The 24554-nt window shown below is 35.8% G+C and overlaps 2 protein-coding genes across 2 annotated transcripts; both read left to right on the forward strand.

Annotated features, from left to right (window-relative positions):
• The first annotated feature begins 8592 nt into the window (after positions 1 to 8592).
• LOC145682141 (uncharacterized) lies at positions 8593 to 9945 on the forward strand. The gene has a single exon (XM_081753730.1). The coding sequence runs from the start codon at positions 8593 to 8595 to the stop codon at positions 9943 to 9945; it is 1353 nt and encodes a 450-aa protein (XP_081609856.1).
• Positions 9946 to 10859: 914 nt separating this feature from the next.
• LOC145682142 (ATP-dependent DNA helicase PIF1-like) lies at positions 10860 to 11390 on the forward strand. Its single transcript, XM_081753731.1, has one exon. It carries the CDS (start codon positions 10860 to 10862, stop codon positions 11388 to 11390), a length of 531 nt encoding a protein of 176 aa, XP_081609857.1.
• The last annotated feature ends 13164 nt before the right edge of the window (positions 11391 to 24554 follow it).

Below are 24554 nucleotides of genomic sequence, written 5' to 3' on the forward strand. Positions count from 1 at the left end.
TTCCGTTGCTTTCCTGTATGGAAATTTTACAGAGACTGTTACAGAATGTGGAACATTATCAAATAAAATAAACTCTGAATTATTTTTTGAGAAACCCAGTAAAAGTCATTTACGGCTATCACGATACATTAACGTAACACTGTGGCGTATTTAGGGGGTGGCTTCCGGGCTTAAGCCCTCCCGAAATCTTACTTAGTATAGTAAAGTAAATGAAATATCTTGCAGAAGTTTCACATTTCCAGGCAAAGCCCCCCCCGAAAGTTAGCAAAGCCCCCCCCGAAAGTTAGCAAAGCCCCTCCCGAAATAAAATCGTAAATACGCCACTGACGTAACAACAGCTTTATTACGTGTTAGACTTCACAAATTTGCGTGACGCAACGCAACGCAAAAATTGCAGAAAGCACTTATGATGTTGATTAGCGGAAACTAAACACAAATTTGGCGTTACGTTAACGCAAACCCCAGGAAATAACGCTTCCAGTCTCAAACTCTAGAGACAGCAATTTTGAATTTTCTAAACCGGAAGCAGGCTAATATATCACAAACGGTGCTAAATGTTGAAAAATTTTGAAAGCAATCTCCTCTTTATAAAACTCCTTGCCTTTACTTTTATCAATATACATATAAATACAAAATTTCATCTCCATATGACAATTCTAACCCCAAGACAGGAATTATTAGTACACCTCGCAAACGATGCAAGGAATCTAAAAAAAAATATGCAAAAGAATACCAATTTCATGATGCTTTCTCTCGATATTTATCAAGATACATACATGCATCAAGTGTTATCCCACTCTTTACAACTCTAGCTAGGGTAGTTGGGGTTAGGATTGTCGTAGCAAGGTAGAATTTGGTATATGTACGTATCTTGATAAAAATCGGTGTGTTGTTTTCTAAACAGTGCAATTTTTTCGATCAAATTTTAAATAGTCAAAGGTGACGTGAGAGGTTAAGATTTAATTAAAATGTGTATCTTAATGGGTTTCACTGCCCACTGAAGAATAATATAGTCAGTTACATTAGTAATCAATAGTTCATTAGAGCTGTACCTCTGGGGTGTTGAGTTACTGTGTCTATATCGACTCTCGGCAAGTGAACTTTGTGGAAGACAAAGAGCATGTGAGTGGGATTATTAAGTAGTGCTCTCTACGGGTCGGGTCCGGTCGGGTTGAAGACCGACCCGACCCGACCCGTGACCCGAATTGACTTACCCGACCCGACCCGACTGATCCGAACCGTGATCCGACCTGATTGACCTGACCCGACAACCCGACCCGAGCTGACCCGACTGACCCGACTCGATAACCCGACCCGAGTGACCCGACCCGATAACCCGACCCGAGCTGACCCGATTGACCCGACCCGACAACCCGACTGACCCGACCCGACAACCCGACCCGAGTTGACCTGACCCGACCCGACCCGTAACCTGACCCGAGCTGACCCGATCCGAGTCGGGTCGGGTCGGGTCAACCCGATCCGTTTGAGAGCACTATGGTCACAACACTGGATAAACACCAAAATGCACTCCCATTGGGAATTAAACCCGGACCACGTGTACCGAAGTCTTACACGTTAACCACTAGCTAGGTCAAGCGGGGATTTGTATATGCATCTTAATGAATATTTGGCACTTTTGAGGTTTGGTTATTTCTTTTTATAACTGATACCAATGTAAGACGTGGGAGAATTTTTTTATTTATTTATTTATTTATTTATTTATTTTTATTTTATTTTTTTCTTTAGTTCTATGTGACGAAATTTTTCTTCAAGGTCAGTGTTCTTACCTGCTCGGACGGCAGGGCGTCTTCTCGGAAGGCAGTAGCAAGAGTCTCTTGGCGGAGACAAAAGGAAATCGTTTAACGTTAAAATCGTTTATGATAAGGGTTAAAGGAAACAGGAGAACACCTGTGATTTTTTCCAACCCTTTAACTTTCATTTCAAAATAGGTTCTTATGATTCCTTGACCCGTACCACTTTGATTTTTCTTTCTCGGTAATTAAAACGTATTTTACAGTATATATAATTGCACGTAAGAAGATACATAATATGAATTTAAAAATACAGGTTGATATTTAATTATAAAGTACTAATTTTATTTCATCACTTTCAGCCCAACAAATGAAATTCAAACAATTCGCTCCCTGGGTCTTGGTCATCAATACTGCGTCTTATTCTTTGTCTTGCAGTCAAGTCTTGGTCCTGCATTTCGTAGTCTTGGTGATCTTTCATGCTATATAAGAGGCAAGAATGCTCACCTCATCGGTACAAATGAAGACCAAGTGTGATTTTGATTATGGCTTTCATACTATACGAAAAGCTAGAAAATACGCTCATCGCTACTTGGTGATCACCAAAACAAGGAAAATAGCAATATTACTATGCACTTCGTTTGCATATCGAATCTTTATCTTGTTCTTGTATCGATGTCCTTGGGCTTGGTGAAATAAAATGAAATATTCACTTTAAGCAGGGGTGTAGCCAGCAGGTTCGTGTAGGAGGGGCCCGTCGTTTTTGAGGGGGGGCTACAATGCACAAAGCAAAAAAATGTGTTGCTGCTAGTGTTTTTCAGGCCTAAAAGAAAGAAAAATTTTGGTTTCCTTCTGGAAAACTAAAAACACTATTTTAGCTTATTTATTATTATTATTATTATTATTATTATTATTATTATTATTATTATTATTATCCATAAATTATATTCAAGATAATTTTTATTATGCTTAATCAAGAACTACTGCCCGGGACCAAACGCTATACTTTTGTGCATAACTATAAAGATAACCAGAAAGTTCTGTCCCTTTTCGTGGAGGTCTGTGTTCAATTGGACCTCACACCGTGAGTTGAATGCGAGTAGAGATAAGGCGAACGTCAGTTGTTGGTGTGGGGTCCAATAGACTATATCCAACATACTACCCGGTTGTGGCAATTTAGATACACAGTGAACTTGCGTAAAGACAGAGGGAACATGGAACATCCACAGAGCGTCATAAGAGCATGTATGCTGAACGAGTTCAAATGGAGGTCAAACACCGCTGTAGCGGGACAGAAGAGGCCAGGCCTTTGTTGAGGGTGTAGTGACGACGCGGACAGTACAGCGATGATTTAGCAAGTTTAAGGACGATGACGAAACACCCGAAAACATCACATGCCAGAAGACCAACACATGTACGTACAAAGAGGAACTGGACTACAATTCAGTGAGTGGAGAAACCATTCGGCAGCACATCCATCAAGTTGGGAAGCACTACAAGTTGGGTCTCACATGTTTTGACTCCGGGCCAGAAGGCAACGCGGCAGTCGCATGGATTTTTTTACTGTTTCGGAGCCATTTCTGGATAGGGCGTTGACATGTGATAAAAAGTGGGTCTATACGAAGCTCCACGGCGCCGTCATCATTGGTTAGCAACCCATGAACCGATTTCAAAACAGCCGAAACCAGCACTGTACCAGAGGAAGGTCCTTCTGTGTGTTTGGTGCATCGTGCATCGGGAACTGCTACCAGCTGGTCAGAGTATCAATGCAACTGTGTAGTGTCAGCAGTTGAGCTGTGCTCAACAAAAACTCAAAACTCTGGAGCCATCACTTCTGAATTGCAAATGGGTCCTCGTTTACGGGACAACGCTAAGTCCCACGTGGCTAGGATGACTCAGGACACCATTCTCCGCCTTGGATGGGAAACAATATTGCAACCACTATATTCCCCAGGTATTACACCGTCCGATTATTACCTGTTCCATTCTTTGGACAATCACCTTAGAGGCCGCCAATTCAAATCCCTAGTAAAAGTCCAAAATGCACCTGATACCTTCTTCGTTTCAAGGCCCACCAAATTCTACCGCGATGGATTCCATGGCCTTCCAGAACGTTTTCAGAAGGTCGTCGATGTTGATGGGGACTATTTTTGATCTTCCAGGTTAGGTGACATGTCGATGTTCGAAGGTGGTGGGTGAAAAAGCAACAAAACTTTTCTTGGTTACCTTTATATTTAAATTTAAGACCTTGCATACAGAACCTATGTACACAAGATTGATTTTCTTTGAAATTTCACTTAATTTCTTTATAGTTTCCTGACAAAAATATTTATTTATTATTCGTGACAAAAAAAAAAAAAAACAATTATTTTATTACACTGAGTAGAAATAAAAGAGAGAGCGAATGAAATCCAAACTGAATAAAAACATTGTTTCTCACCAAATTTTCCATCCTCTATGTCTTTTAAAATACTTGTTAAAGCATATAAAAATGTACTTACAAATCAGTTTAGTACCTTTGTTTTATGGCTGTATTTATAATACCTTGTTAAAATGTTTGTCTTTAAACTGTCAAATATAAATCGCAGTAAATTGTGTAATCTGCTGTCACAAAAATGTATCCTATTTTTCGATCGATATGGAAAAACAATATTTCTCCATACTATTTTATCGTAAATTATTAATTGTCAATAACTTTGTTACTTTTAAATGAAGGAAGCGAGATAATTTTACTATGACGTTTTTAAAGCTGTTCATTGGGGGGCAGGAAACCATTTGGGGGGGCCTGGACCCGATGCCCCCCCTTGGCTACACCCCTGAGTTTAAGGTCCCTCGATTCTGCTTCGAGGCTAAGAGATATGGTGACCATGAGAAATGAATGAAATGGTGGAATGAAGAAAGTGGGAGGAAACAGGAGAACCCGGAGAAAACCCACTACACGGCTTTTCTCCACCACAAAGCCTACTTATCACAAGCTGGGATCGAACCATAGACACCATGCACCAGAGATGAATTCTCTACCACTGAGTTACCGCGGCCCTGCATGGACTTGCTCGTCCATATCCAATCTTTCTTTTGGCTTTGCTTAAACAACTTCTAGTTTTGTTCTAAATCCAGACTCCATATTGGCGTAGATATTAATATTACAGTCGATTGTTAAAATCAATCTTCCACATTTAAAAATTAAAGTACACACAAGTACAAAAATAAGCATTTACCATAAAAGCACTAGCTGCAAGTGTTCAAAATACATTTGTGGCTTCTATAAAATCAATTGAAAATTGCTATTTTTAATTAGGCAGGTAGTGTAAAACAGCAGTTTCCGAGTCCAGCCTAGTTTAAGCTCAACCTAAACTTAGTTGAGCAAAGTGAACTGACCCGGCTGACCCGACCCGACAACCCGACCCGACTGACCCGACAACCCGGCCCGAGCTGACTCGACTGACCCGACCCGAGTGACCCGACCCGAGTGACCCGACCCGATAACCCGACCCGAGCTGACCCGACTGACCTGACCCGACAACCCGACCCGAGCTGACCCGACTGACCCGACCCGAGTTGACCTGACCCGACCCGTTTGAGAGCACTATTATTAAGTATTCTCTCGTTTCCTCCCACTTTCCTTTTTCACCATTTCATTCATTCCCATTATCATTGTCTCCTTCAGTTTACAGGGCATAATTGTGGGACATAATACTGAATTATTTCCAATAGTTCATGTTCACCTTCAGCAACCATCTCCGCAAGATTAACGTATAACAACACAATGCCAGAAAAGTAAGTTAATGCTATGCTAATTACCGCAAACTGAAACGCATAAGTTCCGCTCAACTTCATCTCTGTGTTAAATTGTTACCACGAAAGCTGTCTTAAATCGCTACATTGGACCCTTGCTGAAATAACACGAGCAAACTGGTAGTCAAGCAGGGACGCCAAAATGGTGTTGATTTAACACATTGTTTGCTGTGTGAGACCGTATCCAACCCGGATAATCAAAAATCCTGATAAGGGGAAAAGGGCAAAAAGGAAAAAAAAGTTATGGTACGCTATACTGTGGTAAGGTAGTAATGCAATAAAGTGCTGTACTTTAATATATAGGGGGCTTAAATGATTGTACAAATCACACAAAATAGTAAGCGATATAAAAAGACAGTTGTTTGTTATGGAAGTATACTTGAACATGCCCAAAAGAATCAACTTCTCGGTGCCTAGAGTCACTTTCACTTTCTCAATTGCTTCATTGTGAGCAGAAGGTATTCGCATTTGTGCTATTTCTCTATTCACTTTTACAGTGTTCTAAGCTATATCATTATTTTTCGCAACAATATTTTTTTAATCGATGCGAATAAGTGACAATCCAGATAATCATCTTGACTGTATATATTTTATTTTAACGTCCTACGATTATGGACCGATACTAACAAGATGGTGATGTTTAGATGGATGATAGCTTGGAGAAAAGAATGGGGAAAGAAATGGAAGAACCACAAGAAAACTCACGCACAGTCTGTTCGTCTACCACAATCACTTCATTTATTTTGATGCATCTCTATTAACGTTATACGATTTCACTTCCCACTGAATTATTGTTTTCTTCTGTGTGCTTGCAGAGAGATTTAAAACTACCGTATCTTGAGTTTGAATCTGTGTGTGCTGAACATTCGTAGTACAAGTACGGTGAAGATTCTAATTTCTTTCCTAGTGCGCTTCATTATTGTAAGTACAGGAGACATAATTTCTATAACATACTTATATAACTACTGTTTAATACTTCTAATAGTCAAAAAGAAAATAGCCAATAGTTATGGCAAGACAAAGGAAAAGGACATTAACAGGTAAAAAGGAGGCATTAAAGCGAAAAAAAATACAAGAAAAGTAAAGGTGTGCAGATAGAACTTCAGACAATAACATTAGGAAGTAACATTTATGAAATTATTCCGATGATAGGTGACTGTAATTGTTTATTTAGGTCTTTATCCCTACTGCTATTGGGGTCCGTCGAAAGTTTCATGGAAATTCGAAGGGAAGTAGTAGATACAGTTTTGAGAAATTGGGACTAGTATGTACTCTTTTTAGAAGCATAACATTTTGTATCCGAAAGTGTGTCGAAGGACGCTTACAGTAGTTACATGAACGGTAATGGTGTATATGGTTGCGAAGTAGAAATCGGAGCTATTGCCGTCAAATATAATGTAACTATAAGTATAATGTAATGTAATGTAATGTAATGTATAATGTAAATATAATGTAACAAAAGTGTATAAATGTTTTATTCAGTGGACACTCTGACAGGGGTCATTATGACGTGTTACATTGCTTATAAAAATCGGAAATATTGTATGAGACTGAAAATAATAACGCGGATTCGTTGCCTACGGCCCTCAAAAAGCGACGGAAGAAGGTAGAGCACGAGTGCAAGATGAGAGATAATGAAACCGATTCAAAAAGATTCGACTGCGTAAGTAAAATGTCGGAGAAAATGAGTCAAAAGAGAGAAAAGGAGACAGATATCGAGAAAATGCAGCGACTTACAAGGCAAAAATGAAAAATTGAAAATGAAAGTGAATATGATAGACGGTGTAGAATATCCATTATCAGTAACTCAAAACAACAGAAACACCTCAAATATTGTGCTACTTATATACAAAATGAAAAAAAAAAACGATTATGAAATATTATATATGACTGTGGTGATCTAGATAGAAAATGCAAGCACTGTCATTCTTTAAACTTCTCTGCAGAGTATCAAAAGCATATGTCTGTTTTCTCTAAATGTTGCCACAATGGAAAAGTATCACTCGATCCATTAGTTCCATATTCTGTCTATCTACAAGATTTATTAAGTGAGTGTAATCATACATTTTGTGAATTTAGAAAAAATATTAAGTCATACAATAGTGCTTTCGCATTCGCTTCTCTTGGTGCATCCATTGAAACGTTGACTTGTAAAGGCCCATATTGTTTTTAAATTCACTGTCAAATTTATCATAACACATCATCATCAAAATAAAACTGCAAAGTATGCCCAATTATATTTTCTTGATTCAGAACAGGCTTTGAATGAACGATTTAAAAACAATGAAGGTAAAGGTCTAGATAAGCGTATTCTGAGAAATTTGGATAAGCTCGTACGGTCCGTAAATGTTTATGCTCAGTCTCTAAAAATGTTGAAAGATGTTTATGAAAGTCAAAGAGAAAACATGGTAGGAAATTATCCAAAACTGACTTTGTGGATTACAGGAAACCGTGATACATTTCAAACAAGACGGTACAATGTACCAAGTGCAAATGAAGTTGCTGTAATTTTTTGTGGAGATGATGGTGAACCACCTACTAATAGAGATTTTTGTATACACACAGAACCTGGGAAGCTTGAACGTATTAATCCATTCAGTGAGAATGTCGATCCCATGACATACCCTCTACTCTTTCCTCATGGAGAGAAGGGTTGGAACACAGATATAAAACATTGTGTTGGTAATAGAAATGTAACTCTGCTACAGTACTATTCCTATCGATTATCAATTAGAGGAGGTTTTAATCAGGTGTTGTGTGCCGGAAAAGTAACACAACAATATGTTGTTGATGCGTATGTGAAAGTTGAAGGTAACCGATTGGAGTTCATCAGAAAGGAACAGGAGAAGCTTCGTGTTGAATTATCCAGTGGTTAGATGGATTGCATTAGTAATGAATGTAACATGAGGGGTGTACCTGCAGGACGAATTTTAATTCTACCTTCTACATTCCAAGGAAGCAAACGCTCGTACCAAGCACGATATCAGGATGCCATGGCTGCTGTGCCAAAGTTTGGAAAACCAGATACTGTATTTTCATTACCATGACATGTAACCCATTGTGGGATGATATTCAAAAGAACATAGAGAAATTTCATAAAGCTCATGATCGTCCTGATATGGTTGCACGAGTCTTTCACATGAAAGTTAAAGAATTATTGGATGATCTTCTGAATAAGCACGTTCTTGGTACTATTATTACAGTGGTAATAGTTATCGAATTTCAGAAAAGAGGACTACCACATGCACACATACTATTGACATTGGCAGATGAGGACAAACTCCATGATGGAAATGATATTGATAAAGTTGTTTGTGCAGAAATACCAGACCCTGTAAATCAACCCAGATTACATAGAATAGTAAGATCAAATATGATTCATGGACCGTGTGGTACATTGAATGAAGCATCCCCATGTATGACTGAGGGACATTGCGAATATCAGTATCCCAAACAGTACAGTAATGACAGTGTAGTTAATGTTGATGATTATCCATTGTATAGGAGGAGAGATGAAAATAGATACATAGATATTCTAAAGAAAGATGGTTCTTTGAAATACAGAGTGGACAATAGATGGGTCGTTTCTTACAACCCTTATTTACTTCTGAAATACAATTGCCATATCAACGTTGAGATTTGTTCAACAGTGAAGTGTGTGAAGTATTTGTACAAATATGTATACAAGGGGCATGATTGGGAAAATGTAGAAATTACACGAGAGGGAAATAGAATCATGGATTGGGATGAAATTAAAATGTTTCTTGACACTAGACATGTTAGTGCTCATGAGGCTGTTTGGAGGCTTTTTCAATTTAAAATGCACGATCAATCTCACCATGTCATCACATTAGCTGTTCATCTTCCAGAAATGCAACCTGTGTATTTTCAAGCTGGCAATGAAGAGGTAGCACTTGAGAGAGCCGATCGAAGAAATACTACTCTGACCGCTTTCTTTAAATTGAATGTAAGAGATCAAAATGCAAGGAAGTACCTTTACACAGAGATTCCTGAATATTACGTCTTTTACAATGGTGAATGGAAGCAAACGCAAAGAGGAGAAAATAGAATTGTGACTCGTATGTACACTGTGAGTCCAATGGAAAGTGAAAAATTTCACCTACGGCTTTTGCGGCTGCATGTGAAAGGACCTCGTAATTTCAATGAGCTGAAGACTGTGGATGGAGTTGTTTGTGAAACATTTAAAGAAGCAGCAAGGAGACGAAATCTCTTAAAAGATGATGAAGAGTGGGATAGATGTATGACTGAAGCAGTGTCGTTTAGGATGCCAAAGCAGTTACGACAATTGTTAGCATTGATATTTATATTCTGCAATCCAGTATATCCAGAGAATTTATGGAATAAGTACAAAAGTGAACTGATGGAGACTTTTTGAAAACATATGTAGGTGATGAGGTAGAAAATTTTGCTCTACTCGATATCAGCACACATTGAGTTTGTATGGCAAATCATGTGCTGAATTTGGTCTAAGATGTCCACGTTCTGAAGAGTGTACTTTCAATAAATTAACGAAAATAGTGGACGAAGAGCAAAATAGATGTAGAATTGCTACATTAAATTATGAGCAGAGGCATGTTTTTGAAACCTTTATGAATGCTGTGGAATATGAATCGGAGTCAAAGCGATATATCTATATTGATGGGGTGGGAGGCAGTGGTAAATCATATTTGTTTTCCACACTCATTCTCATTTAAGATATATTGGTAAATCAGTTATAGCTATTGAATGGACTGGAATTGCTGCTGCATTATTAGAAGGAGGTCGCACTGTTCATTCTACTTTCAAGTTACCAGTTCCAATTGAACCATGGTCGACACCTGATCTACGACTTTCGAGTCCACAAGCACAGCGAATTAAGGAAGCAGCTCTTATTATTTGGGATGAAGTAACTATGGCATCAAGGTTCGCTCTAGATGTAGTTGATAGATTTCTTAAAGATTTAATGAACTCACAAAGTCCCTTTGGTGGAAAGGTAATGATCCTTGGATGTTATTTTCGACAATGTTTGCCTGTAGTGAAACATGGTTAGAAATTACAAATTATTGAGCAGTGTATTAAGAGAAGTACTTTGTGGTCTTCATTTATATGCATGAAGTTGAATGTAAACCAGAGATTGTCCTCAGAAGAATATGAATTTTCAGAATGGGTTCTTAGGTTAGGGAATGGTGAACTCAATGAGACCACTATATTTGGAAATGAAAGTGTTAATATTCCTGAAGATTTCATTTCTCATTCTAACATTATTGATGACATTTTTGGAACTTCAATCTCGTTACAAGATTTCCAAAAATGAGATCTCGAGCGATTTTGGCACCAACTAATGAAATTGTTGATGCTGTGAATGAGCAAATTGTAAAACGAATTGATGGACATGAATGTGTATATTTGAGCGTGGATAGTGTTGAATGTGATGACCTACAGGAGCAATTAAACTATCCACTAGAATTTATCAACACTTTAACTCCATCAGGATTGCCGCCTCATCGCCTTATTCTGAAAGTAGGAACAATAGTTATGCTTCTGAGAAATTTGAATACATCTCGAGGTCTTTGCAACGGCACAAGACTAGTGATAGAGAAGTTGGAAAAGAATGTTTTATTAGCTAGAATTATTACTGGCAAAAATACAGGAGACGTATCTATTATACCAAGAATAACACTCACATCTTCATCAGCAGATTTGCCATTTGTATTTAGCAGACATCAGTTTCCTGTGAAAATAGCCTTTGCACTTACCGTAAATAAAGCACAGGGACAGACGTTAGATCGTGTGGGAATTTTGTTGGCGAGACCTGTATTCACTACGGTCAATTATATGTAGCTTTCTTTAGATGTAAGAAGAAAGAACATCAGGGTCTACATTTCAAGTACGAAATGTCAAGGTTTCTTAGAAACAGGATGTTATACAAAAAATGTCTACAGAGAAGTTTTGTTATAATAAAGAAATTCCCACAGTGAATGCTATTAACATCGGAGAATGAATCTCAAATTTATGTGTCAAATTTACCTTTTAAGGAACTACATGAGGAACATACGAAGGATCTTTGTTGAACATATGTATATAACACTGAGCAAAAAGTCACTGACAGATAAGTGTATCTTTGGGGAGATTGAGAGCTTCATAATAGAAATCCAGCATCAAGTCATACGAATTAAAAATTGTAAGTACACATTAACGGTCAGGAGGTCTATGCCCATGGATTGTTGTATATGACAATGTGATGTGCTTGCAACTAAATTGTATCCGAGTAGTTGTGATAGCAGAAGCGCAAGACAATGGTCATTCGGGATATTTTTGTAATACTTCTATATTTTGGGTTTCATTGAGATCGCCTTATTCATCAACAACACCCGAATTTCACATTTACCCAACTGTGAGTGATTGTTTCGTTTATTATTACATAATATTACATAATATTAAAAAAATACATAATATTAAATAGCATAATTCTTTAATGTAAATAAATTGTTATTAGTCTTGCATTTCTTTGTTTTTGGCATCTTTGAAAACCTTTCGCAAAAGTGTGTTTGCTTGCAGTTATATGGCATCAAGTGTTTGATTGTTTTATAACATATTTCGGTTTTAAATCAATACTTCAATGAAAGGTCAATTTTCAAATACTGACAAAAATTAATGGCATAGTACATGTATGAGTTGAGAAAGGTATATGAAAGGAACAAGTATATTTGTAATGGTTCTTTGATTTGGAAAGTGATGGCAATAATAATTTTATAGTGTAAAGATAAAAATCCTATATAGGAATATTCCTTTTGTAAGTCCATTTGTCCTTCAGTTCTTTCTGTAAAGGGACATGTACCGGTGTTTTAGGAAATGACAAGGAGATTCATGCCGAGATGTGATTGATGCGCTGTGTAAATGACAGCGCAGGTTCAGCTAGTAAATGTTTAATTGATTCCAAACTCCCGCTTATCGATGTCTATAAGAGGATCGTTCTATGAAGATCAACATTTAATCCGAACGTATAAGTAAATATTTACCATTGGTGATCTTATTAAAGCTACACAAGACAAGATAGAATATGATGCGCTGAATGGATTCGAAAAAGACACTCTCTCTCGATGTATTACTGTTATTGTATGGCGATAAATATCAAAACCGGCAATAAGAGTTTCTGCCAGTTTTGCCTTGATTCTGGAGTAAATAGAGTAGATGGTAGTAATTTTTTAGACGCTAAATCAATTCCGAGAAACTACGTGTCGCTACATATTATCGCTTTCTACTCCCTGTAAATCACTATTTATGCTGGAGCCGCATGTCTTTTGAATTAAATAAGTATAAATAACTTTCATTCTTGGGTGTAACTAAAATTTTCATATACATATTGTAAAGATGCAGAACAAGAAGAAACATTCTTCCAAACGATGAATTTTAAACAAAAGATTGGAAAACAAAGCAACTTATCTTTATAAAAAATGGCTTATATTTTCTTCGCTACATTTGAAGCTACCTTTTCTTAAAAGTGGTGAGGCTTACAAAGATAGAGGGAATTATATGCTTTGTTAGAAAAGCAACATAACGTAACTTATTAAACAGCTGACAGACCTAATATAGAGATTTATCACTGCACACAAGCAAAGAAATAGCCGAAATAAGCTACAAAATATGCGAAAACAACCGAGAGCGCAGTTAATAATTTGTTTATACACGTTTACCAAGAACAAGACTTCAACTTATATTTGTAGAGTTGATTGTTTGCGCATTGTCTATAGTATTTCTCATTTTTTTCAATAATCGTATGTTTAAATCCCATAGTCTGGTAGTCAAATTAAGCTTATTTAAATTTTTCTATCATTTAGTCAAACAATAATCTTTTGTTCTAACAAGTGCTTAATGCTATCAGTTTCATTCTAGTTTACTTAATATTTGCTAATAAGCACTTCAAAGTTATGTCTTTAAAATCTTATGGAAATAAACCTTTAAAAGCTTTATCCCTTAACTTATGATTCTGCATGGTGGTGCAAATTTTGCATCACTGTGGTAAATGTTCTGCTGGTGAATTGACGGTGATTCAATTTCTGTGTAAGTTTAGGTGATTATTCTTATATGTCACGCAAATGTATTTTCAGTCAATTGTCGTACAACTACGTGTTTGAGTTCTCTGAAGGTGGTGAGTATATGTATGAAGTGAACAAGTTGATGAATGAAGCTTTTATTCGGTATTACTAGTAAGTATGCTATATTGTTTATTTTGAATATAAAACCTTGTATCTTAGACTCATATTAAATTGTGTAGCTGATCTAGTAGTCATCTGATCTTTACGTCTTTTGAGGAATGGATAATTTGCACCACTGTGCAATATGCCTACTATAATGATAATTTTCTATATTGGTGATTTGTTTCTCATATGCGGTAAGTGACGTACGATATTTGCTTTTGATTATATTAAGGAAATACGTAATATATTACAAATACGAGTAATTCTTAGAAGGGGAACCTAAGGGACTTGCCAATAGCATTGACAGGTCCCGAGGGCCCGGACAGTCCTCGAAATTTTAGCCAGAATCGCAGATCAAAGTAATTCCAGAATAAATTTGAAGCACAAAGCTCCCAATCCCCTGATAGACTCCCGATGCCTATTTTTGGCTTCTCGTCTGGTTCCAGTCTTCCCCAGAATCTCCCAAAATCCACTACCTTCGGCAGAGGAAATATATTTTATAAGTATTTCTTACATATTCTGGCCATTGAGCTCCTCTATATGACACATCTGAATAAATGTAATCAAAAATGTTTTTTGTAAAGAATCCAGGCTGCCAAATCCTGGGGGTCTTCTCAGCTCGGGTGCTTTAATCACCTCAATTATGTGGAAACGTGTAGTGTAACAGCTCGGTTAAAACTTCTTTCACATTGAGTGAGATGATTCTGCACCCTCTAAGGATCCGACCACCTTTCGGTTCAATAATTTGCTTGTCAGGAAAGCCGCACAAGAAAATATATGCAGCTCTTTAGTTAAAATTTCTCCTATTTCTTCAAATATATCAATGTGCCGAAAGGACTGTAAAAAGAGGAAATTGAAGATATTGTTCTATGGGAAGAAATACGTTTTGAACTATAAGATGTGAAGGTAAGTGATACAAAAGATTAAGTAATACTGAATGACTCTCAAGAACCCAATGTTGATATTTCTAAAATTACTTTATAGAATTAATTTTAATTAAACTGCGATATTTTCATGAAAATGCATATATTTGTCGCAAAATAATGCAAAAAATGAATCATCGTATTTTAATGATAATATGTGTAAGACACTTAATAGAAATAATTGAATTGTCTTAATTAAGATCTAACATATGCAGAAATTTACCTACTTAATATTACGAAGAAGTAGTATTTTCCGTGCTACGTACCGATGTAAAGTTTTTCTCTCTGTCACAAAGAGTTAATTAACATCTGAGCATACATTAATTACATATTACAAAAAATAAGGCAGTTCCTCTTAATATTCTTTGCAAACAACATGTTGAAAATGGGCAAACAAAATAATGATCGTAATCTAATTGTCTCCATGGAAAGCGTAGCAGATATAGTTTTTAATAGAAATTACGCTACTTGCTTAATGAAAATATTATTTTTTTTAAAAAAAACAATTTGCGGATATATGATTTGATCACATTTACCAAACAGACGTAAATTATATTCTAGGATTGAAATTTCCAAATTGGGAATTTCCAGGTTCGATTTAAATACCAAATAAGTTGACCGATATGTTTAACTTCGTCCAGAAGAATGTCAGGATACCTTTTATGTGTAGGTATTGGAAAATGTCTTTACAATTTTATTTCTTTTTTCGTATTTTAGAGTAAAATTGCCTTTAAAGAGCACCTCAAAGTTCCATTTCTTTGTAATTTTTGCTGCACGGTTGCCACGTTTGAAACAAAGGAATTTTCAAATAGACGATAAAGGATTGAGAGGTTTCGTTTTCTATTATAACTTTTTCAATTTTTGTATTATAAGTTTAAATATATTTTTTCTATGCAGCAATGGTAAATACATCAAGAAATGTTTTTTCTAAGCCGAAGAATAGGTTCCACATGTATCGAAGCCTAAGAAAGTAGTATAAATGAAACATTTTGTTTAATCAAACATCATCATACAAGGAAAGAGGGCACGTGTAATCTGTATTCATATTTTTGTAATAGAATCTTTAGTGACGACTATGTAATTACTCACTTCTACTCAAAGATTCGGATGCATTCATTTACAAAGAATTTAAATAGAAAGAATTCTCGTGAACTAAATTTTGTGTGTTGATGAAAATGTGCAAAACATATTTCCATACAAGACTAAATATGACTGACAAGTAATAGAGTTATTACTTTTAAACAAAAGGTGCAGTATTCCTGTTCAGTGTTACTTTTACATTCAGATTCTTGAACTCAATTTTAAGTTGATTTCGCAGTTTATTTCCCTGTGTTGCTTGAAAAATCCTTTTTATGTACGATTTCCAGAATACTTGTAGTCAAGCTTAATTTTGTATCGTTTAGTAACATTATTATTTTAAATGTTTTTGAGTACATTTTTATACAAGAAAATCTTTCTATAATTTTCATTTAGTAATCACCCAATTGTATTCAAAATTTGAAGAAAAATGTAGTAAATTCTTGAACTAAAATATACGCAAAATGTAATAAACATAAGTACACATGGAAAATTTAATATTCCGTTTTGCCATTCTTAATTTATCTATAATATGAGTTGTTTATAATATCTTGGGATAGGTTTTTTAAGCTCTGAGGCTACCTTCAGGTGGAGATAATAATGGCAGAATATGTCTGAGATGACCAACTGAACTAATCATTGACATTCAATGTAAAATAATACCATGCGAGTAATACATATCTAAAACTATGGTGTGGCGCAAAGGGGTAGACATATAAAATAAATTTCAAATAACCGCAAAAGTGATTATTTCATAGATTTAGCAATCGCTGAAATAAACAATGACACTTCCATCACAGTTTTCTTCCAAGTACCCCCCTTAGCACCTCTAGTTGATAAGCATTATTGCCTTTAAACTAATCCTAAACAGCTAATACTAGTATCGAATAGATATGAAGGTAAGTCAGTAAGTATCTACAATCAATTTTTATCATTTATTACCGTAAGAGTATAATGTTTTTGTTCATATCATTTCTCAACATAATCAACCTGATTTCCAATGCACCTCGTCTACAGTTCCAGAAGCTTTCAAATCCAATATAAATATTTCTTGCTCAACAAGCCACGAATGCACCGCTTCCTTCACCTGTTGATCGGAGCTCAATCGATAGCATCTGAGAGCATCTTTAAGAGAACCAAACACATGGTAAAACGACGGGGAGAGCTCGGGAGTTCATGTTGAATACAAAAACACCTTGAAAACAACATCTGAAGAGTTTGAGCGGTAGGGCTGGAGGTAAGTGAACGAATTTTCATGCAACACGAGAACGCCTTCCGGCAAAACCCTCTGCGTTTATTACGACTTACAGGTTGCAATTTGCTTATTAGCATATCACTGTACTTTCATTGTTGAACCTTTCTTCCAGGTAGCGCTGAAGGATTTATTTTTGTCCCTCCCAAAACATTGGAAACATTATTTTTATGTACAAACTTAACTCTTGAATTTCTTCCCAATGGGAGATTCGGGGTGATTTCATTCCATGCTCGGACGTTTTCTCTCTCATTCAAAGTGATGAATACACCTTTGGTATTCAGTGGTGATTCACCTGAATAAAACTTTACCTTTGTCAGTATAACCATCCCAAAGCTGCTGGTAGACTGTTACGCTATTTTTGTGTGCTCTTCATCGAGTTTTCCCAAAACCCATTTCGCACAGACTTGTAAAACTTGAACCTGTAATCCATGATGTTATATGCAGAATCATGTCTCATCTGTGTATGGGTGACACTTCATCTATAATCAATCGTCTGTTATTCAGAATCAAGGCACAGACTAGTTCAATAATGTCATTAGTTAGTGCTGTAGATGAACGCTGCGGTCTTTCTAATTTTGTCACTCTTATTCGATCAATTTTGAAATGTTAATTCGACTGGAAACACTTCGTTGTGCCCACAAATCTTCCAATGTCTCGTACCGAAAGCCTTCAATGAATATCTACTCCGAGTACACATTCAGACCACAATTACAGGTTGACAGAACGCTGATCATCTCTGGCCGACTCCACTTCGCACCGCGGATGCGGAAAACGGACTAATGTGATAACGCTGCAACCTACCACAGGCAAAGCCAACGGTTACACCTACCGTCAGGAAAACATACAATATCGGAGAGCCAACCTGAAATATATTGCAGTTACTTACTGGTTTACTCTCGCAGTTAGGAGCTACTAAAGTAAATAGTAATACTTTCTACGCCGCTTAAATTAGAGTGAAGTCCCACCTGAATGCGAGTGATAAGTGGTGAAACAAAAAATTTCAAATATTACCAAATTGATTTCCAGCCTATGACGTCGTTACTTTGGTTAATGAGGGCCAGAAAATATTTAAGGCCAAGTGTATTGAAGACCAGCCACATCAGCTCACTAGGAACTGAGAAGAGAATACCAAAAATTGTTATACATATTGGGTGATTTACGTAGATGTGGAAATAGTTTGCTTGCTAATAATATGGCTGGTTCTAAGTGAAAAGGTTCGTATCAACGAAGTTCCGATTATTAAGGGTTTGCAAAAGGTTATTAACCATTTTGAACTCTTCAGTATAGTAAAGTGATTTCAATAAACATGCAGCAGTCCCTTTAAGAAGAGCTGTAGTGCCATAAGAAGTCAAGTTAGTGATATTTTGAATGGTTTATAGTATGTTACTCTAATACACGCGATAGGAAAACTTCAAAAATTGCTGAAACATCCTCCTTTTTCCGGATAAATTTGTTGAATTTTGATAGCAACTTTTTTGCCGAGGCAGACAGAAAATATCACAGCGGAACCTATTGAAATGCCTACATTGATGAAACATCTCAAGTCGTTAACCTTCATAATGAAGGATGAAAAATATTATAATTGATGACTGATAAAGAAAAATTGTCCACTACAAATCCTAGAAATCAATTGGATTAAGGAAAGAAGATAAAATCATAATAAAATCGAAGAAAGAAGGCAGCTTTATGAGAGAAAATTAATAACTCTTAAACTGAGAATAAATGTGGCATACAAGAAGTTCATGGACAGATAATAAACGATAATTTTTTGAGAAGAAATACACATATGATCTAACAGTAAGTAGTAACTAGAAAACACACATCATTCAATTTCGGAAGTACGAAAAAGAATTTAGAAAATTTGTGACGTCCCTTGACGCATCACACATCTTCCACCAAATGCAAGTGAATATATATTTTCACAAGAATGTTTATATGTGACGTTTGAATTTCAATATACATCACATTATTTATCTGCAGAAAGTGAAAGAGAAAACACTTCATTCCGGATCACCAATTCGAGGACTAAGAGTTAAATCTGCGGAATACAGGTCAAGGATGTTAATCATTCCAACTGCTTTGACTTGAAGAAATGTTATATTAAGCGAAAGTAAATTATATAATTAATTAAGATTACAGACTACAATTTAGAATGGGTCATCGTAAATGACACAGCTCAGCACTGGGTCTTTATTCTTATGAAAAGTAAGTCTGTACCTTCTTCAAATATGCAACGAAATATGTGTAAATAAAAAATTCAAGTATTAATAGCCTATGAAGTTTATATCATAATACACTTTATTTCATTAAAATGTATTTTGATTAATGTATTCTGCTATTTGTTGACTTAAGTTGAAAATTTGACAGTAGCAGGTACAACAGACAGTAGTAGGTACATAAGTAATACAGTACATATTCATATGTATCATTAGAATGTATAAAGCCTATTCCCCTCTTGTCATAATTGCCTTCACTGGCTTGTTACAGCTTCCAACTCCTTTCATTCCTAAGCCAACTGATCCATTAACATTACTCTTTCTTCCGTACGTTAAAGTCAGTTTGTTTTGAATGAAAACATTCATGTTTATCCTACCAAACTGCATACTAATTAATTGAAAGCCAAAGAGTTAGGATTGTAAATGTAACCGCTGTTAGAAGTTTTGGTTCAAAACTTAGAACATTTTTTACTGAACAATGAATTTCGACACCAAGTGCAGAACCAATTTTCTCAGAAAAATAAATATGCTTCAAAAACCAAACCAATTTTCTAACAACTCAATGTTCGTCTTGAAAACAATTATTACAACCATAATATATACAACCATAATATATATATATACGAGGAGCATTCAATAAGTAAAGAGACAAATTGCTATAGCTCAATAAAGATTTATTTCAATCTTTCAAAACTAAGGCTATTTTTCAATATAATCACCCTTTACAGTTATGCATTTGTCCCATCTTTCTTGCAGCTTCCCAGTTCCCTTGGCGAAGAAATCTTTCGATTTACCCCGAAGCCACCTTTGCACCGCTGCCTTAACTTCCTCATTGTTAGCAAATCTTTTTCCACGTAGGGCGTCTTTGAGTGGTCCAAACAGGTAAAAATCAGATGGGACGAGGTCTGGGCTGTAGGCAGGATGAGGTAAGACCTCCCAACCCAATTCTTGAAGCTTATCTCGGGTCAGCTGGGCTGTATGAGGGCGGGCGTTATCGTGCTGAAGAATGACTCCTTTTGACAAGAGTCCACGGCGTTTGCTCCTGATAGCTGGTTTAACTTTGTGTTCTAGCATCTCAGAATAGTATAGGCTATTGATAGTTCGCTGATCTTCAAGGAAATCGCAATAGATTGGACTCTGTGAATCCCAAAAGATGGTTAGCAGCACTTTACCAGCGGAAGGTGAACCTTGAATTTTTTGCGAACTGGAGAGCTAGTGTGTTTCCACTCCATACTCTGCCTTTTGGTCTCAGGGTCGTAGTGATGGATCCAGGCCTCGTCGCAAGTCACTATTCTTTCAAAAAAAGCGTCTCCTTCAATCAAACTTCGTTGCGTTAAGGCTTGACAAATGGAAAGCCTTGATTCTTTATGAGCGTCAGTAAGCTGTCTGGGAACCCATCTGGCACACGTTTTTCTGTACTTTAAAATGTTCCTAATGACATTGTGAACAGTTCCAACACTTACTTGAACTTCCTCAGCTATCATTTCAACAGTAATTCTTCTGTTATCACGAATAAGTCCGTCAATCCTCGATTCCAACGAAGAACAAGAAACTTCCACTGGACGTCCACATCGGGGTACATCACCTACACTTGTCCGGCCACTTTTAAACCGATCAACCCACTTGTACACATTCGCACGGTTCATACAACTGTTACCGTACTGTCTCAACATTCGAGAAAAAATTTCACTTGGTTTTACACCTTCTGCGACTAAAAACCTAATAACTGAGCGCTGTTCTTCTAAGATGCAATCTTCTAGAGGACTTCCATGATGAATTGATATTTTTGAAGTTATGTTGACATAAAATTACGAAACAGCAGATCAGAGCATGTCCCAAGGTTGCCAGCTAACACCCCTGAAACAAAAAAAAATGATTAGTGTTAAAAATATAGACTTTGTATCTTTACTTATTGAATGATCCTCGTATATATATATATATCGTTTTAATAACTATAGAATAAATTATTGGTTCCGTGCCAGGAATTTATGTTTAGGAAATGTCAAGAACCCATATCTATTGTTCATTGGACTATCTCAAGCTCTTGCTTATTGGCTGACACTCACTTATTTGATTTGGCCTTAATTATTTAATCTGGATTTCCGCTCTATAATCTCAATTGGTTTCAGGCTCACTGTTATAGTGTGGGCGTACTAGCATTCGAGGTAGAAACAATTGGTATAAAGGAGAATTTGGTCCCATTTGATTCAGAATCTGGTCTCATTTGATGATACATATTAACAGAACACCACTATCCAAGGTGAGATAATGTATAGACGGTGTTCCAAAGTTGCTGTAATTACCATATAAAATGCATAAAATGATATCGTATAGAACAATTTATATAGTAATAAATACGATTTACATGAGGACTTCAATCCCTTTAACGTAGAAGACTGCATCTTTTCACAAGTTTCTGGTCTTTTCGTCCCTTTAAATTTGCGTAAATGCGCATACACAGGGTGGTAGCCAAAATGACACTGTTCTTTGAATGAAAACAGTCACTGATACCTCGAACGCTCTACGTCCACCTATCATATCTAATTTAGCAAAGCTAATGGTGTGTTTTCAAAGAGAATGTTACAGGAGATGTATATACAATAATATTTAAATTTTGAAGTCCAACCTTCAAAGAAGTTACAAATATATTTCTGTTATTTAGACTACATTGTAAATTAACATTTGTCACACGAAATTGTTACCGGGCAAGAATATTCAGATTTTAGTCCAGATGTGGACATATGTCTCATATGTTGCAGTCCGGATACCAACAAAACTGTTCGTTTCAGAAGGTGGAATGCAAAGGCCATAACATTTAGCGACGTAGGAATGATCATGGCACTCGGGATAGAATCAATCCTACCTATGAATTCAATCTTGTTGTGACAGTACAACAAAGCCTGTCACGATAACTATAACAACAGTAGAACAGTTAAAGAATGTGAAGAAGAGTGACAAACACTGTCTCGTAATAACAAATGTCTTCGATCTGTGTCAGAGTTCAACAAGAAGACGAATGGCTTATTTTGTTGTAAAAAGATTGACTTTTATAACCCAGAGCGTTAAATGTTTTACATATCTGCATCTATACAAATCCGTGAAACAGCAGCCAAAATGGCATGTGGGGTTGGAAATTGCAGAGAGGTTTCATACTTCTGGTGATCTTTTTGCAGCTCAAGCTTTCATCACAATGATTGGTATGATCGATTTCCCGTGAACAAGCCGCATCCTGTACAAAAGTCTACACAAAGGAGGAAAACGAGCAATCCAATGAAGTATACACGTGGACAGAAAGTGAGAACGGTAAAGACGAACCATTTACATTGATGCATGAGTGGCTGCAAAATAAATCAGACTGGGAGTTTATGACATTAACAAAGCTACATTATAACCGCCATCAGATTATAGAAGTATTTTTTGCGGACGCTTTCTATATTTCGTAAAGACGGTAACTATTTTTTCGATTTATACTTTATTTTGCGAAGCAAATAAGTTCTTCCTTCGGTGAGAATTGCTTTATTCCATGCAAATGGACAAAGAAGTCTTTCATTGTTTTTTCATATATATATATATTTTAACATTGCTTTTTGCTGAGAACGTTTTGGTTAGCGACGAACCTTTTCAGTGTTTCTCCCTGACTTTATAATATGCACCGTATATACTCTATTGTTACGAGGAATTGGTTACAAATAAATGACGCCCGAACTACGACCCGAATCGAGACCGTTACTGCTCGAATATTTATAAGATCAATATTTTATTACATCATTTTTTCTTTCAGCTTAGTACCAGGATATTGAAAGAAGAGAACAATTCTCTTTCAGGTGATTTTATCATATTGTTTAGTGATAGTTTATTTTATTCTAATCATTCGTTTTAAGTTTATTTCATTTTCTCCAAGAATGAGCACCACGAAGTGGATCCGATTGCTGGGGCGATTTCACTTCTTGAAGAATTAATAAAGCAAAGTAAAGACATCCGTGCTGAAAATATGAAGCGCAACAATCAGAGTCCCAAATATAAATAGATATTTTCAATCAACCTCGCAATAGACATGTTAACGATTCTGCTTATTCAGAATCTAATGATACTGCTAGTAGTAGTAGTAGTAGTAGTAAGAAACACGAACTTATGATTGTAGATCACAGAGGTTGCAAACGCACTAAAATCGCTGCACCAAACCACAGAGACAAAAAGCGCAAACGAGATATTTGCTATTGTAATAAGCAAATATACCAAGATGAGATGTTAAAAATATAAAATTTAAAGGGAATCAGAAACAAGATCGCACACGAAAAGACTGTAGCAAGAATAAGAGGAGTCGTAAATCACGGTCTCGTAATCTGGGTTATCACAAACGAGAGAGGAACCGCAACTTGTGTGACAACATTAAGCATAGATTTCTACATAGAGGTAACCATTGTAGGAATAGACAAAGCAATTGTTGTTATCAAAATAAAAATAGTAATCACAGAAAAACAAAAAAAGGACCCGATAGAGCAGCTATTACGTTTTTCTTTCTTTTTTTGATAAGACATCCGCTGGATTCTTGACCACCTGTTTATGACTACGAATAACGAGCGAAACACAGCTGATTGATTCTTTTTCTTTTTTCTGTCTTTGTTCAATACCAATGTTGCAAACCTTATTAATAACTTACTTTTAGTTTAATGTCATTCTTTTTTCCAGATGTTTGAATTTAGGATTTTTAGTAGAAATCAACACATTCAGCATTTTGCAATTGCATTTTGAAAGCAATATGAAATTTTGGCCAGTGGGAAGATATTTTTGGCCTTATAATATATTTTATTAAGTATATTAAATTTTAAAATTCTTTTTAGAATCTCTTCCCACTTTCCAAATTTTTAAATATTTTACTACATATAATTTACAGTCAATTTTTATTTTCTTTTTAGCAAAAAAATGTATCGAGATGCCCAGGATAAGAAAAATTGTAGTTTCTAACTATATATATATATATATATATATATATATATATATATATATATATATATATATATATATATATATATATATATATATAATTGAAATTTAGTATGTAATCTAATGCGTAGAATATGAAACTTTAATATCGTTTTCTTATCCTTTATATTAACCCGTAACTAAGCATGTATATTCTTAGGTTACATTTTTAAGTATATTTTATCGTCTAATAATATTCTAGTGAATATCTTATTGTTTATGAATCGTACATATATTGTGTTCTCGTATACTAATAAGTTGTAATGTTTCTTTATATATATTAATTTTGAGAAAGTTATATTTTAGTCACAGTATTTCCCAAAATTATTTTCAATTTACTAGCTAACTTGCTA

Source organism: Thermobia domestica, chromosome 3 (genome assembly GCF_964235325.1).
Source record: "Thermobia domestica chromosome 3, izTheDome1.hap1.1, whole genome shotgun sequence".
NCBI lineage: Eukaryota > Metazoa > Arthropoda > Insecta > Zygentoma > Lepismatidae > Thermobia > Thermobia domestica.